Raw genomic sequence first — 17365 nt, 5'->3', positions numbered from 1 at the left:
TCTGGGAGAAATGGAGCATTGTCTGACAGAATTGCAGGGGTGCCAATACTTTTGGCCAGCTGTGTATGTTATATATAATGTGTGTGGTAGCAATACTCAAAATAAGTTCAGAATTTGCGTTAGGTTTAGTTTTGCTTACTTTATCTTGAATGTTACTATCCCAATTCTTTTGTCCATTTGGTCATGCTATTTCTAGAACTGGAGGAGATTATTAGAAACAAGCAGTAATGGAGAAAAGTAAAGAATGTGCGGGTGTGTGTTGTGAAGTGGAAAGCAAGCCCAAAAAAAAAAAAAAATAGAAATAAGTCCCTTGGCACCACAAACAGCAGGTTGGGGGTTGACTCATAATTCATCTTTGACTGGGCACTGACGAACCACAAGTGAGTGGGTTTGAACCTTTCCACTTCTTTTAAAATGGTCATTTAAAAGGTTCATTCTGAGGTCGAATACCCATGTGTAAAAATTAATTAAATAAATAAGACATACTCGAAGGATAATTGGCTTTTTAATGTTTGTAGGCAACAATTCTAGTCGTCGAGGGTGTGATTAAACAACCACGCTGCTCCATTGATTGATGGAATATAATTGGGTGGCTTGGTGTGGATGATGATATGGAATCAGTGTGGGCGCTAGAGTTCAGTCGTGGAGTTATTTTTGTAATATTTATAATTGCTTAGTGCATTCATGTAGTTTTTTTTTTTTAATGGTTTGACTTTTTGATACAAAGACAAATGTCTTATATAAACATGTGCTTGTAATGTTTCCAGCAAATTAAAAAAAAAGTATTGATGTTGGCAGATAAATGTCTTGTTTCCCCTTCTTGTAATCATAATTGTTTTCCGGTATGACTCAACTTCACTGAAATAAGCTTTTACTGCATACGTGTTGTGTATTACACTGGTCAACACTAGAGGTGTGCATCGGCACTGCCCTCACGATTCGATTCGATTACGATTCAATTCGATTCAGAGGGTCACAGTTCGATTCGGTTCGATTCGGCAATGCATTGCGATGCATTAAAGCCTGGGATGCATTAAAATTCTAAAGCAAAGCATATTTTTCGTGACTCATGAGGCAACACAAGCGGTCAGGCATTAAACAACTTTTTATTGGCTCATGTGTCACTCCTGGTTGAAGTCAAATGAAAATACGTTCATATATATATATATATAAAAAAACAAAACAAAACAAAACAGATCACAGCATTTAATTAGTGCTTTGAATGAGACCAGGGCTTTCTCTTTTTTTACACACAGTAGCAGCCTTTCACACAGTGCAACATCTGAACTCCTGTGCAAAATCAGTAATAAGAGTCACTGTATTTTAGTCACAATGACCCATCAATAAAAATATTCAAGTAAGAAAACGACAAAGAAAATATTGTAGTGCAGCAGCATCTTTATCGCAATATCAATCCAGGGATCAGTTCAGTTGCAAACAAAACATCAACTAAATTGCAATGTAGAACAAAAGTAAAATGTAGGCCTAGCCCACGATATACTGTATGTGCAATAGAGGTTAGATCGGGCCTAAAAAAATCCAGCCCGACCCGACACGGCCCGCTGGTATTGAAGCCCAAGCCCGATCAATTAACTAGATTTGCAGGCCCAGCCCGAAAAACCCTAATTTTTTTTTTTTTTTGTGGAGTGACGCGGGGGGAAAAAAAAAACGCAGCAGCAGCAATTTATTTTCATTTCTTCGAGTTGGCAGAAAAAAACGCAAGTTTTCTTAATGTTTAAATAGTCTACATATTTTTATGATCATTATAAAAGCATTTACACAACGAAATAACACTGGGAAAGTTTAATATAAAAAAAAAACATACAGACAGAGCAGAAGATTCAAAAGCATTACATTTCTGTTGTCTTTGTGTGCATGACCGAAAATCAACTGATAATGTCACCAAAATATAATCGTTTCAGTCAGAAGATCAGATAAAAAAGAATAATTTTAAAAAAAATCAGCCTAAAAATCAGAACTGACTGAGAGAAATGTTGTCATTTTTGGATTCAGCGGTACAAATTGTCACAAATTTAGTTGAAAAAAACTAACTTTTTTAGACCAGTGTTATTAACTCATTATCATTAAAATTAAATCACCTTTTAATATTTTGAGCTACGTCATTAAGCCAATCAACAGAGCTGGGTTATCTCCCCCCCAAAAATGATGACAAACTTGATTTTTCTATTGATTAAAGTCAGAATGGTCTGGACTTCTCGTGCCGACAGTGGCAGTTAAAGAGTTCAACTTGGTGTCAGTGAAGGTTATAGTAAGTAATGAGGATTTTTGTTTCTAGGGTGAACCTGGCGCTGGCTTACACCGAGCTGACGGAGGAGCTGAGTCGCTTACGGGCGCTGAGCTCGAAGCAGACGGAGATTTTGAGAAAAGCGTCGCAGGAGCGACACAGTCCAGGTGAGACGGTATATTTAACGTGCAGAAATTTCCAGAAGCATTTCACTCTCCAAACAATTTTATGTAGGGCTGCAGCTATCGATTATTTAACAAATCAATTAACCTATCGATTAATTAGTTTGAAGAATTGAGTTATCGGATTACAAACATTTACTGCGTTGCAAAATACATTTTAGGAGATGTTAAACAAAAACGTGTTTATGCTTGCAAAAACATTTATTATATTTATTTTATTTAGCTATAAATGCATTTAAAATATATTCAAAATAGCTGAGATTAGCCTCGGTATTGAAAATAAATCAACGAAGAGATAAGTACAACAAAAGAACAATTGGCTAACTTGCATAGCGAATGTCCATGAGCTTAAATGCAATAAAATGTTAGTTTTTGTTGTTGTTGTTTTTTACTATGCTCTTAAAAAAATCATCCTAACACATTTCCGCAAAAAAGCAAAACAAAAAAAAAAGCTAAATATATCTCTTAACTAAACTACGACTGCATAAACAATCATCTTAGCTCAAATTAAAGTTACAACTAGGGTGGTTCCAATCATGTTTTTTTGCTCCCGATCCGATCCCGATCGTTTAAGTATCTGCCGATCCCGATATTTCCCGATCCGATTGCTTTTTTTTTTTTTTGCTCCCGATTCAATTCCAATCATTCCCGATAATTTTTCCCGATCATATACATTTTGGCAATGCATTAAGAAAAAAATGAAAATAACTCGGACGAATATATACATTCAACATACAGTACATAAGTACTGTATTTGTTTATTATGACAATAAATCCTCAAGATGGCATTTACATTATTAACATTCTTTCTGTGAGAGGGATCCACGGATAGAAAGACTTGTAATTCTTAAAGGATAAATGTGACTTTGTATATTGTGACTAAATATTGCCATCTAGTGTATTTGTTGAGCTTTCAGTAAATGATACTGTAGCCATTTAACTGTTCTGCCCAAATGCATGATGGGAAGTGCAACCATGACTGTGCGTAGTGGTACTAATTGATATATCTTGGTTGGAAAATAACATAGGGTGTTAAGAAAAAGATCAATTACTACCTTTGTTCCCCACATTGCTTCCCAGGATATTTCTAATCGTAGGCAGAGGAATTGTAAGGCTTTAGCCAATTAAAAAAAAAGGCTCCAAAGGCTGCCAAAATTCACTCTATTCATTTTACGCTGCCTTTTAGCTCTATATATAGATAAAACGGCGCCATTACTGATTGAACGCGACAATGCGTGAGTGGGTCGTGCAGCGCTTGCGTTAATTGCGTTAAATATTTTAACGTGATAAAAAAAAAAAAAATTACCGCAATTAACAGGATACATTTGATAACCCGACCTTAAACCTAGGCTAAAGACTCTAGATGAGTGTAACATAATACTACATAATACTATACTGTATAAATTAAAAAAAGGCATGTCCGATATTTTTTTGCTGATTCCGATACTTTGAAAATGACGTGATCAGACCCAATCGATCGGGACATCTCTAGTTACAACCTTATGTTGGTCTTAACGGTGAGCAGCTGGATTCAGCCATGTTAGATGAGTTATGTAATATTCCCTGTTTCCACTAGAGAGCAGTGTATCCACCCAAATCAATAAAAATAAATGCAAAACTTTCAAAACATCATTACAATGCCACTTTAATTAACCGAATCCTTGAAGCAGTAAAATTGGATTCAAAGCAGCGCAATTTTTCTTTGTCAAATAAATGTAAAGACCAGACAAAAATGTCATTCATGAGTAATGCTGACCAAAAAGGCTCGTCTTAATTTTGCTTAATGAAAAACAAAATAAATGGACTGACAAAATGAAAGTTTTACCTTTTTGAAGGGATGACTTGTTCGTTACATCTAGTCCAAAAAGTCTAAAAACACACCAACTGTCAAATATGGTGCTTTGCTATTTCGGAACCTGGACGAGTTATTCTTACGGATGTAACCGTGAATTCCGTTCAGTTTGACGTGGTTAATTAAAATGAACACTTGAATCTGTTTGAAATTCGCGAAATCAGTAGAGTGGCCCTGTTACTAGGATTACCGTAAAAGGAATTTGCCTTTGAAGGGCTGAAAAAGCACATGTGTGGTTTTTATGTTAGCATGCAGAATATTGATTGAACTCATAAAGACTGTACTAAAAAAGCAGTTCCGGATGTTAGCACCTTTTGTTTTTGACACCTCCACCCATCTGATGAGAGAAATTTTTTTCAGGCGTCGCCTTTACAGGAAATGCCACTGTAATGGTGGCTGATGTCACCACTTTGATGTTGCAATTATAGAAATGTTCAGTATTTTACAAAAACAGAACTGTGCCAGTGTTTCCTCTAGGTTTTTTTCAGCAGTGAGGGCAAAAAAATGTGTATTATCCAAAAAATAAAGGAAAAAAAGTTGAAAAACGCTCAGCATTATCAGTGTGGTAGAGCCACGAGTCAGTAAAATGCTAGTGCTAACTGACTAGCATTATTTCAATTAGGTTTCTTTCTGTTCTGTAATATTTTAATCAGCTCCTGTGCTAAATGTAGTCAGCACTTACATAATAGCGTGTCGATATTAACGTTAGCTTAATGCTATCAATTAGTCTACTCACATTAGCGACGCTGAGTTGGCTTTGAAACTACTGATAAGTTACGTAATGTTTGCGGGTAATCAATATACTGTGCACATCTTTTTAACTTTAACTGTGCAGAAATTAGACATGCAGAGTCAAACCAGCTTTTATACTCGGTGCGGCTAGCCACCGCAGTTAGCTAATATTCTCCCAGAATATAAGAGGCAGTAAAAGAGTTTACAGCAGAGATCTACACCTCTCTGATATGTTAGTACTACCTCGTCCGCCAAATGTCGGCGGAAACATCCGCGTGGGATAGAAATTTAGCCAGGCTAGAACATAGACTTCACTATCAGTTGACGGGGACATGGGGCCTATTTTAACTTAAAATTCAAATATATTCAAAACCAAAGCCGCTAGCAACCTAAAACCAAAACAAACACCTCCCTTAGGCATATATGAGTCTCCATTAGCAGCGGCATAAAAAAAATTCAGTCGTTCCCGAATAAAATCCTGAATAATTATTTTTTATATAAGTATAAAAAAACTTAAAATGGCGATAAAAGCAAATGCAGAGATAATCACCTATATTTTCAGGATCAATATCAATATTTATCATACAAGTTTTTGCTCAAAATAGCCACTTAATTTTTTTTTAATATAGTGCAAGTTTTCAACAGCCAATAAATTACTCATTTTTCACATCAGAAACTTAATACTTGACGAAAGCATTCAGATTCATCGTAATTTTACACACCAAAAGCTAAATTTGTATTTTTCTAAATACAATCACAACTTATTTAGGTTGAATTCCACTCTAATGTAGGGATACAAAATCTAACATGGTGGCAGTCATAAAACAAAGGGTTTTTTAAATAGAAAATTCTTGCAAATAAATTCTTAAATTGCAGAATTTCTATCGATATGAACTTGAATCAGTCGAGATTTTTGGTTAAAAGCAAAAAACGGGCAGTTATCCGTCATTTTACGTAAATATTTCAAGCGAAAATTGCAGTATCGTTAAATCCAACATGGCCGCCGTCACGGAACAAAGAGCTTTTTAAGTTGAAAATTCTTGCAAATAAATGCTTAAATTGTGGAATTTCTGCAGATATGAACGTAACGTTGGTGAAAAGCAAAAAAACGGGCAGTTATCATTCATTTTACATAAATATCTGAAGCTAAAGTTAGGCTAATTTTTTCCATTCATTTCATTGTGTTCACAACGTCTCAAAGTGCATGCACGGTGCGAAGAATATAATAATTACCTTGAATCTTCGACCAAATCACTCAAGACACTCCTGCCTGCTTGTATACAGTAAAACCTTCATCCTATTTTCACCTAAATCCGGCGTTAGAACACATCGTGTGTTTGAGTTTATCACAGTGAATAGTGAAAGCCACCTTAACGCTCATTAGGTCGGCTCCCTACGGGAAGGAAAGAATGGCATAAAGTCTGTGGGAGTTGTCTTGTCAATTGATGGTGAAGTCTATGGCTAGAATTTAGATGAATGTTGAGGAAATCCAAAATCTCAATGTTGATCCAATAACATGGCAAAAACATCAGCCTCGGTTTTGCTCAACCCGACCAACAAATTACATTTCAAAAGTCTGACCTTTGGTAACTGTGCATTTGCAGTCCAGCTACACTCCCCTATCCACCACCAACGCCACTCGCCCGGATCCCAGCAGCGCCACTCGCCCATCTCCCAGCGGCATTCCCCGGTGGCAGCGGCGGTGGCGCACCACTCGCCCATCCAGCAGCGGCGCTCGCCTGTGCTACAGCGCCTCTCACCCGACACGCACCGCCGCTCGCCCTTGCTGGACGTCGGCGAGGCAGGCCCGGCTTCATACTCTTGCCGCCCGGCCAGCCAGCACCTGCGCGCCAGCTTCCAGGGCCGCCGCAGCTACTCGGAAGTGACCGACCCGTCGGCATACCAGTGCCCGCCGCGCTTCTCCCTGGACCCAGTGTCCACACTGCCCAAGCCCCGGCCTTTTGTGGAAAGCTACTCCAAACAGACACCGCAGCACTCCCTGCAGCATAGAGGCACGACGTCACCTCACCAGGGCGGCGGTGGAGGCGACGACGGCGCCCTGCGCCACCCTAGGGAGATGCCCTTTCCGCTCCGTTTTGAACCGCCGCCACCTCCCTCCGCGCAGGCCCCGCCGCCGCCCCCGCAGTCCTCCGAAGATGAGGAGGAGTGGACCTGCCCGCATCCCGTCAGCCCGCCACGGACGCTGGGGGTGCTCACTTCCGCCGTACCTGGGGGCGCCACCAGGGGTCCGGCGTCCTGCTCAGCCTTCCCCACCACCCAGTGCGCCAACGCTCTGGGCTGCCACTCTCGACCCGGCTACATATCGGCCGAGCACGCTCAGTCGTGGCCCTCCATTAACGTGAGTGTTGCTTATATACGATTTATACAGACATTAATTTTCGGACTATAAACTGCTACTTTTTTCCCTCATTTTGAATCCTGCAGTTTATAGTCCAGTGGGGCTTACCTGTTGATTTATTTGGGTTAATAGGTACAGTGGGGCAAATAAGTATTTAGTCAACCACTAATTGCGCACGTTCTCCCACTTGAAAATATTAGAGAGGCCTGTAATTGTCAACATGGGTAAACTTCAACCATGAGAGACAGAATGTGAGGAAAAAAACCCAGAAAATCACATTGTTTGATTTTTAAAGAATGTATTTGCAAATCATGGTGGAAAATAAGTATTTGGTCAATACCAAAAGTTCATCTCAATACTTTGTTATGCACCCTTTGTTGGCAATAACGGAGGCCAAACATTTTCTGTTGCTGGTATTTTGTCCCATTCCTCCGTGCTGATCTCCTCTAGAGCTGTGATGTTTTGGGGCTGTCGTTGGGAAACACGGACTTTCAACTCCCTCCACGGATTTTCTATGTGGTTGAGCTCTGGAGACTGGCTAGGCCACTCCAGGACCTTGAAATGCTTCTTACGAAGCACAGCCTTGGCTGTGTATTTGGGATCATTGTCATGCTGAAAGACCCAGCCACGTCTCATCTTCAATGCCCTTGTTGATGGAAGGAGATTTTCACTCAAAATCTCTCGATACATGGCCCCATTCATTCTTTCCTTTACACAGATCAGTCGTCCTGGTCCCTTTGCAGAAAAACAGCCCCAAAGCATGATGTTTCCACTCCCATGCTTCACAGTGGGTATGGTGTTCTTCGGATGCAATTCAGCATTCTTTCTTGTCCAAACACGAGAACCTGTGTTTCAACCAAAAACTTCGATTTTGGTTTCATCTGACCGTAACACATTCTCCCAGTCCTCTTCTGGATCAAATGCTGTCTAACGAACCACAGACGGGCCTGGACATGTACTGGCTTCAGCAGGGGGACACGTCTGGCAGTGCAGGTCCCTAGTGGTGCATTGTGTTACTGATAGTAGCCTTTGTTACTGTGGTCCCAGCTCTCTGTAGGTCATTCACTAGCTCCTCCCGTGTGGTTTCGGGGGGGTTTGCTCACCGTTCTTGTTATCATTTTGACACCACGAGGAGATCTTGCATGGAGCCCCAGATCGAGGGAGATTATCAGTGGTCTTGTATGTCTTCCATTTTCTAATAATTGCTCCCACCGTTGATTTCTTTACACCAAGCGTTTTACCTATTGCAGATTCAGTCTTCCCAGCCTGGTGAAGGTCTACAATTTTGTCTCTGGTGTCCTTCGACAGCTCTTTGGTCTTGGCCATAGTGGAGTTTGGAGTGTGACTGAATGAGATTGTGGACAGGTGTCTTTTATACCGATAATGAGTTAAAACAGGTGCCATTAATACAGGTAACGAGTGGAGCCTCGTTAGACCTCGTTAGAAGAAGTTAGACCTCTTTGACAGCCAGAAATCTTGCTTGTTTGTAGGTAACCAAATACTTATTGTATTTTCCACTCTAATTTGGGGAAATAAATTCTTTAAAAATCAAACAATTACAATAAAATCTAGACATTATACCCATTCACGACACTAGATGGCGCCAGATATCATTGAAGCGATGTTCTGCCATGATAGATCTCAGCTACTCTTTTTAGGTTAACCAGTTTTCATTATTTTATTGCAATGTTATTCCTTATTCAGATTTGTTTCAAGACTACAGTTACAGTTAGACTTCACTTTGATGGTTAATGCAGTTACTGCAGTTTTGTTTTTTCACAATAGATTGGTTTATTTACATTTCAAAAACCATTCATTTACGAATGTGATTGCACTTTAGTTTACATATTTAAATGTTCAGATATTAAGATTTGAATGAGGCAAAATAACATGCTTTTTCTCTCAAATATATTGTGATAATCATTTGTTTCGGATGTACTGTAATTATTTTCTGTATAAAAATTAATTTGGTGTTCAAAAAGTCTTTTTTTCAAACTTGAGTCTTGAAAAGAAAGGGTCGTCATATAATCAGAGCCGTCTTATATTCGGGCCAATACGGTAATAGAGTTAATTTATTTTCCCCTCGAAATAACTGAAAATATAGCCATTAATATCTAAACCCCTGGCAACAAAAGTGAGATTACCCCTTACAAACAAAGTACATCTCTAGATGTCCAAATTGAGTACTGCTTGTCATATTCCCTTCAAAATGTCATGTGACTCGTTACAGGACTGCTGTCAGCATTGCTGCAGAGATTGAAGAGGTGGGGGGTCAGCCTACTAGTGCTCAGACCATACGCAGCACTCTACATCAAATTGGTGTGCATGACTGTCACCCCAGGAGAAAGCCTCTTCTGAAGACGGTACACAAAAAAGCCCGGCCGTCTCATCAGACCATAGAATGTGGTTCCAGTAATCCATGTGCTTTGTTGACATGTGTTCAGCAAATGGTTTGCGGGCTTCTTGTGTACAGTCTTCAGAAGAGGCTTCCTCCTGGGGTGACAGCCATGCACACCAATTTGACGTAGAGTGCAACGTATGGTCTGAGCACTAGCAGGCTGACCCCCCACCACTTCAGTCTCTGCAGCAATGCTGACAGCACTCCTGTAATTAGTCACATGGTATTTTGGAGGGAAAATGACAAGCAGTACTCAATTTGGACATTTAGGGATGTACGTAGTTTCTAAGCGGTGTACTCACTTTTGTTGCCAGGGGTTTAGATATTTTGAGTTATTTTGAGGGGAAAATAAATTAACTATTATATAAGCTGAACACGGACTACTTTTCATTGTGTCAAAGTGTCATTTTGTCAGTGTTGTCCCATGAAAAGATATACTTAATTATGTGCGGAAATGCGAGGGGTGTACTCACTTTTGTGATACATTGTATATAGCGATGGGAGTAGAAATACTTTAGCTGCCATTGCCAATGTGAGTCAAATGTTAAGACAGGTACAAATCCTGTGAAACATCAGCAAAAATGTTTCACGCGAAGGCGATAACGTGGGCTCGGCTAGCGCGTGAGTCAGCCATTATCGACTGGTTAGGTCCATTTCCACGTGGTGGTGACTCATACGAGTGAGTACAATGCGTAAAAATGACAGGCAAGCGTCTAACCATCCACCCGTCTCGCCCCGCAGCTTTGGATGGAGACGGAAGAAAGCGACGTGCGCAGCTGCCCGCTGTGTCAGCTGATGTTCCCCGTCGGTTACCCTGATGACGCCCTCATCAAGCACATTGACTCCCACCTGGAGAACAGCAAGATCTGATCACCCTGGTGACCGGAGGACCCAAATCATGTGCTTTTTCTTTTGTCTTTTTGCTTTGTTTTCCACGTTTTGACGAGTCACGAAGGTTCAGTGGTCGTGCATGTTGGTGTCACCTTCACAAATCCGAGCTTTAAAAGACGATCCGTCCGGCATGAAACACGAACATTCGTACTGACGTTATACCTTTTACGCTTGCGGCCTGTTCTAAAATAAGAAAAAAAAAATCTTAGCACTTTATGCTAGTTTTTTAGCTTCTGCTGTGTGTCTGTCTCAAGTCCCCTTATATACAGTATTATTTTATTTGTATTGTAAATCTGTGAAGGCAAAAAAAAAAAAGATTTCTATTTTTTCAGCACGTTTGAGGCTGGCAATGCAAGCTTTCAAACGGTGGACAGAAAAACACTCAAAAGGTGCGCTGGGAGTCTTCCTAAAATAAAAATGTAATGGACAAAAGTATTGGGTTTGGAATTTGATGGGCATGTTCTAGTTTTTAAAGTGAAATATGTATGAAAAGTTTGTAAAATAGTTCAATAGTTAAGTAATTTATTCTCAACTTGAAAATATATTTAGACTATACAACTCACATGCAATTATTTAAATGTATATATTTGCCTATTTTACTAATATATTCAACCAAAAATATTTAACTGCATGTAGAAGTTTATTTTAAGAATGTATTTTTTTCAATTTTGTTATTAAGATTTTTTGACCAATTATTTAATTTTTCAAAAATGCTATATTTATACACTTAATGCCATTTAATTAACCAATTAAATATTCTTGGAGAATGTGAACCCAATACTTTTGTCCATACAGTGTACCCACAATACACGATGTCGGCCCGGACCACCCACTTCAATAACAGCAAAAAAAAAAAAAAAAAAAAAGAAAGAAAAAAGGAGAGAGTAAAAAAAATGCTGGTGAATCTCGATAAAACGACGTTAAGACTGATGTCAGCTCATCTGAGGTTTTGCGGCTCACATGAGCACTTCCTGCCGATAATAAAAAGTCATTTTCATTTTCTCTGCTCTCCGTCATAAAGTCAAATCACCAAAAACGCCATTTCTGCCAAGTTCTTTCCCTTTCTACGAATTTAATCGATATTTTCTTGATGCTAACTCCTTTTTCGGAAAGGGCTACTTTGCCAACGTGCGCGTCGCCAGGTGATGACATCACAAGACATTATTTGTGACACGTTTTCCCTCCAACAGCCGCTTCATAACCAAAGAATATCCATTTCCCTCATTCACATACAACTTTTAATTTTTTAGTTTTATTGGTCGGATGTACGGCGAGTTGACAGAAAATAATTAGCATAAATGCTAAATTAGCTTATGTTTCTAATATTACGGAGCCCCCCTGGTGCCAGGGTAAGACAACAAATAATGTACATAGCTAATCTGTACCCACAGTGGACAGATGTACAAGGCTAATTGAGACTTGTCCACACAGACTCACTGTGTGATAGCAGCCAAAGGTGCATCTCCGAAATACTGACTAGTTTATGCTAGTTTTTTAGCTTCTGCTGTGTGTCTGTCTCAAGTCCCCTTAAACACATGATGACTAGGGGGTGTATACAGTGGGGCAAATAAGTATTTAGTCAACCACTAATTGTGTTCAAGTTCTCCCACTTGAATTAATCTTCAACATGGGTAAACCTCAACCATGAGAGACAGAATGTGGAAAAAAACAAACCCAGAAAATCACATTGTTTGATTTTTAAAGAATTTATTTGCAAATCATGGTCAAAAATAAATATTTGGTCAATACCAAAAGTTCATTTCAATACTTTGTTATGTACCCTTTGTTGGCAACAACGGAGGCCAAACGTTTTCTGTAACTCTTCACAAGCTTTTCACACACTGTTGCTGGTATTTTGGCTCATTCCTCCATTCAGACCTCCTCTAGAGCAGTGATGTTTTGGGGCTGTCGTTGGGCAACACGGACTTTCAACTCCCTCCACAGATTTTCTATGGGGTTGAGATCTGGAGACTGGCTAGGCCACTCCAGGACCTTGAAATGCTTCTTACGAAGCACAGCCCTGGCTGTGTGTTTGGGATCATTGTCATGCTGAAAGACCCAGCCACGTCTCATCTTCGATGCCCTTGCTGATGGAAGGAGATTTTCACTCAAAATCTCTTAATACATGGCTCCATTCATTCTTTCCTTTACACAGATCAGTCGTCCTGACCCCTTTGCAGAAAAACAGCCCCAAAGCATGACGTTTCCACCCCCATACTTCACAGTGGGTATGGTGTTCTTCGGATGCAATTCAGTATTCTTTCTCCTCCAAATACGAGAACCCGTGTTTCTACCAAAAAGTTCTATTTTGGTTTCATCTGACCATAACATTCTCCCAGTCCTCTTCTGGATCATCCAAATGCTCTCTAGCAAACCGCAGGTGTGTACTGGCTTCAGCAGGGGGACACGTCTGGCAGTGCAGGATTTGAGTCCCTGGCGGCGCAATGTGTTACTAATAGTTCCCTTTGTTACTGTGGTCCCAGCTCTTTGTGGGTCATTTACTAGGTCCCACCGTGTGGTTCTGGGATTTTTGCTCACCGTTCTTGTTATCATTTTGACGTCACTGGGTGAGATCTTGCATGGAGCCCCAGATCGAGGGAGATTATCAGTAGTCTTGTATGTCTTCCATTTTCTAATAATTGCTCCCACAGTTGATTTCTTTCAACCAAGCGTTTTATCTGTTGCAGATTCAGTCTTCCCAGCCTGGTGCAGGTCTACAATTTTGTCTCTGGTGTCCTTCGACAGCTCTTTGGTCTTGGCCATAGTGGAGTTTAAAGTGTGACTGACTGAGATTTTGGACAGGTGTCTTTTATACCGATAATGAGTTAAAACAGGTGCCATTAATACAGGTAACGAGTAGAGCCTCGTTAGAAGAAGTTAGACCTCTTTGACAGCCAGTAATCTTGCTTTTCTGTAGGTGACCAAATACATTTCCACTCTAATTTGGATTCTTTAAACATCAAACAATGTGAATTTCTGTTTTTTTTTTTTCCACATTCTGTCTCCCGTGGTTGAGGTTTACCCATGTTGACAATTACCGGCCTCTCTAATCTTTTCAAGTAGGAGAACTTGCACAATGGCGTACCGCAAGCAACACGTCACTTCCGCTCATTAATATTCATGACATTAGCTACTGTTGCTAAGTAGGGACAAGCCACCGTTTGTCCCTAATAGGAAATGAATGGAAATCGTGTACGAAGGAGATGTTTACAGAGTCCTCTGAAAGACCATGCCAACCCAACATAATGTTTACTGCATATGAAACGTGAATGGATTCGCCGAGCTGGTGTTAAAGTCCGTGCAAGTTGATTAAGTCTTCACATTTTTGCCTACCGAGTTTTTGGTTTCCGGAAACGTATGAAGAAAACATCCTTCATGTGTCGTAATGTCTAGAGTTGTTTCTACAAGTTCCAAAAAAGCAATGCGTAATCGGGATGTTCGTTTTTGAAAGATTACCGGAGAAAAGTAGCACTAATTACGTTGGGTCTATGCGAGGGCGGGTCTATAATGTCCCACTTTGGCTTTTCTTCCGCTTTACGATGCGACGTCACGGTTTAAAAATAGCCTGCGTGCGGTACGCCATTGGTGGTTGGCTAAATACTAATATGCCCCACTGTAATTACTTTAAAGTAAGATTAAAAACAATGGCTGTGGGTACAGTTAAGTAAACTGTGGGTACAGATTAGCTATGTATTTTTTTCTACCTTGGCACCCGGGGTGCTCTGTATAATATAAATGTCAACTAAAATGGATTTTAAATTTACCATTTTTGTTACTCATGATCATATACCAAAAACAACTGAAAAGCAGTGTTGTTTTTGGCAGCCCTTTTAATTTTTGTCTTAGTCCTTCGGACGAAAATACTTAATTAGTACTAGCCTAGGTTCATACCGCAGGTCTCAATGCACAATTTCGATTTTTTTGTCTGTCTCTTTTTTTGCCGTGCCCGTTCAGACAGCCTTTGTTCATTGAGCCCTAACTCGTAGTCCGACACGCGCTGAGCAAGCTGACCCTCATACGCATGTGTAGAAGCATCAAAACAAATGACTCACATGTTGGCTGTACGTCATTCCAGGGTGATCAGTTTTTGTTTTTCAAAAAGAGGACACAAATAACAGACATTAATAATCCCCGTTTAGTCTTATATTCAAAGTTTATATGGATTGATAGAACACATGCACCCACTGTGCGTGTGTGACACACAGTCGCACACACATAAGGTGTGTGCGTCAGTTTGCCACAACTCAGCCATGTAAGCAATACTGAAATATTGCTTATTTGGCGCACAGAAAGAAAACCGAGCATTATCAGGCTTATCCTTTTATACATCTTATTTTTTTAATGACTGTGGTCAAGCCGGCTTCCTACGTAAAAACCGAATTCAAGCTAGCTGGGCGCTAACGCTAATGCACAGCTATCACTGCCGTCCTGCCTGCCGCTCTCACTCTTTGCTGACGTAATTGCTGCATAAATTCCGATTTGGGAGATGTGACAGTTCAGACCGCCGCCAAATTCTGGAAAAATGTGCTCCAAATCGGATTTAAACCTCATACTAAAGTGACCCAGATCGGATTTGAAATGGTCCACTTCTATGCGACTTGTCAAGAGACCGTCCACTTAATGTCTCACTTGAGTCGGAAAAACACGAAAAAAATCAGATTTGTGCATTAAGACCCGCGGTATGAACCTAGCCTTAGTCATATTTTAGACATTTCAAAATGTGTTCGCCTTCGTCTAGTTTTGGTCGACGAAATGACAAGCAAATTTCGTCTAGTTTTAGTTAGTTAGTTGAGTTACTCGACAGTAACTCAAAATGTTTGTCTGTAAAATTCAAGTTTTAGTCCGAAAATAAAGGTTTCCACCAAATTCGAATGAACATCGACAGACGAGCACATATTGTAGCGTCTACAAGGATAACGCTGACTTTGTGAAGATAATACACACTCAGCAGCAAAAGCAGTACATTAGTTGCAAATAAACCGACCTAGAAGACACGAACTTTATGTGAAAAAAGTTGTCCGAGCGTTTAAGAGGATGATTGTCATGCTAAAGTTGATGCTAACGCGACAAGTTACATTTAGTTTGTCATGATCACTCAGCACACGTCTCGTCAGACGAAAACTGGCAGTCGTCTCGTCATGTTGTCGTCTCCAAAGCAACATTTTTTGCACGTCATAGTCACGTCATCATCATTATTTGACGACGAAATATTTCCGTTATCGTCATTGTTGACGAAAAACAACACTGCTGAAAAGAGATGTTTTTATCCCCAAAAACGAGCTGTGTAAAACAAAAATACACGAGTACACCACACTTCTTTCCTTTTTTCCTTCTTTCGTTCTGCATCGACTCAGGAGAACTCCGAAAAACACCCCGACCAGAGGAAAGAAATCCTTTTTTTCCATGACGACTCGCTGATTCACTCAGGAGACAAAAAGGCTTTTATGTGATTTGCCTTTTTTTTTTTTTCGTTTGCTTCCTGTGTCTGTAAATATTCCACTGAATAAACTTGCACTGAAACATGCTTGCCTTGTCAAATTGATTCTAAAGTAGGGGTGTGACAATATATCAAAATGGTGATATATCGTGATACAGTGGGGCAAATAAGTATTTAGTCAACCACCAATTGTGCAAGTTCTCCTACTTGAAAAGATTAGAGAGGCCTGTAATTGTCAACATGGGTAAACCTCAACCATGAGAGACAGAATGTGGAAAAAAAACCAGAAAATCACATTGTTTGATTTTTAAAGAATTTATTTGCAAATCGTGGTGGAAAATAAGTATTTGGTTACCAACAAACAAGCAAGATCTCTGGCTTTCAAAGAGGTCTAACTTCTTCTAATGAGGTCTAACGAGGCTCCACTCATTCCCTCTATTAATGGCACCTGTTTTAACTCATTATCGGTATAAAAGACACCTGTCCACAACCTCAGTCAGTCACACTCCAAACTCAGTCACACTCCAGGCGAAGATGCCTGCGAGGGGGCGTCGAGTGACGATTATTCGACTGATCCACAGATAGTCGATTATCAAATGAACTGACTACTATTTTGTGAGTCGATAATTTGTTTGGAAAGGTGGTCGTCATAAAAAAATAACGTCTAAAGTATTACTACTGTAATTTTTGGACTATAAGCCGCTACTTTTCCCCCTCATTTTGAATTCTGCGGCATATTTGTTGATTTATTTGGGTTAAAAGGTAACATTTTACTTGACAGTGGCGTAATAAGACTGTCATAATTATGACAAATGTCATGAAGTGTCATCAGGCAAATTATAATTATGTCCGGCTCGGATCTTTTACATGCATTCAAAAGTGAGATAATTTGCTGGATGACACAAAATGACATTATTCATTAATGCTCATGGCAGTGTCATTTCATAATTAAGATGGTCTTATGCAAGTCTTATGACATCACTGTCAAATAAAGTGTTACCAAATACCATAACTAGCAATTAATGAAACAACTGGAACAGTAAGTGAAGAAATACAGTGGGGCAAATAAGTATTTAGTCAACCACTAATTGTGCAAGTTCTCCTACTTGAAAATATTAGAGAGGCCTGTAATTGTCAACACGGGTAAACCTCAACCATGAGAGGCAGAATGTGGACAAAAAAACAGAAAATCTTGATTTGATTTTTAAAGATTTCCAAATTAGAGTGGGAAATAAGCATTTGGTCACCTACAAACAAGGAAGATTTATG

The 17365-nt window shown here is 39.8% G+C and overlaps 1 protein-coding gene across 1 annotated transcript in view; it reads left to right on the top strand.

The window, feature by feature from the left end:
- Positions 1-16183, top strand: part of tbkbp1 (TBK1 binding protein 1) — a 79779-nt gene extending 63596 nt beyond the window's left edge. The window contains exons 8-10 of the mRNA XM_057825672.1: positions 2297-2412; positions 6616-7370; positions 10510-16183. Of these exons, the coding sequence (XP_057681655.1) occupies positions 2297-2412; positions 6616-7370; positions 10510-10638 (1000 nt within the window). The 3' untranslated portion in view covers positions 10639-16183. The remainder of the gene's footprint in view (positions 1-2296; positions 2413-6615; positions 7371-10509) is intronic.
- The last annotated feature ends 1182 nt before the right edge of the window (positions 16184-17365 follow it).

This window comes from Corythoichthys intestinalis, chromosome 21 (genome assembly GCF_030265065.1).
Source record: "Corythoichthys intestinalis isolate RoL2023-P3 chromosome 21, ASM3026506v1, whole genome shotgun sequence".
NCBI lineage: Eukaryota > Metazoa > Chordata > Actinopteri > Syngnathiformes > Syngnathidae > Corythoichthys > Corythoichthys intestinalis.
This window is presented reverse-complemented; position numbering and strand designations above follow the sequence as displayed.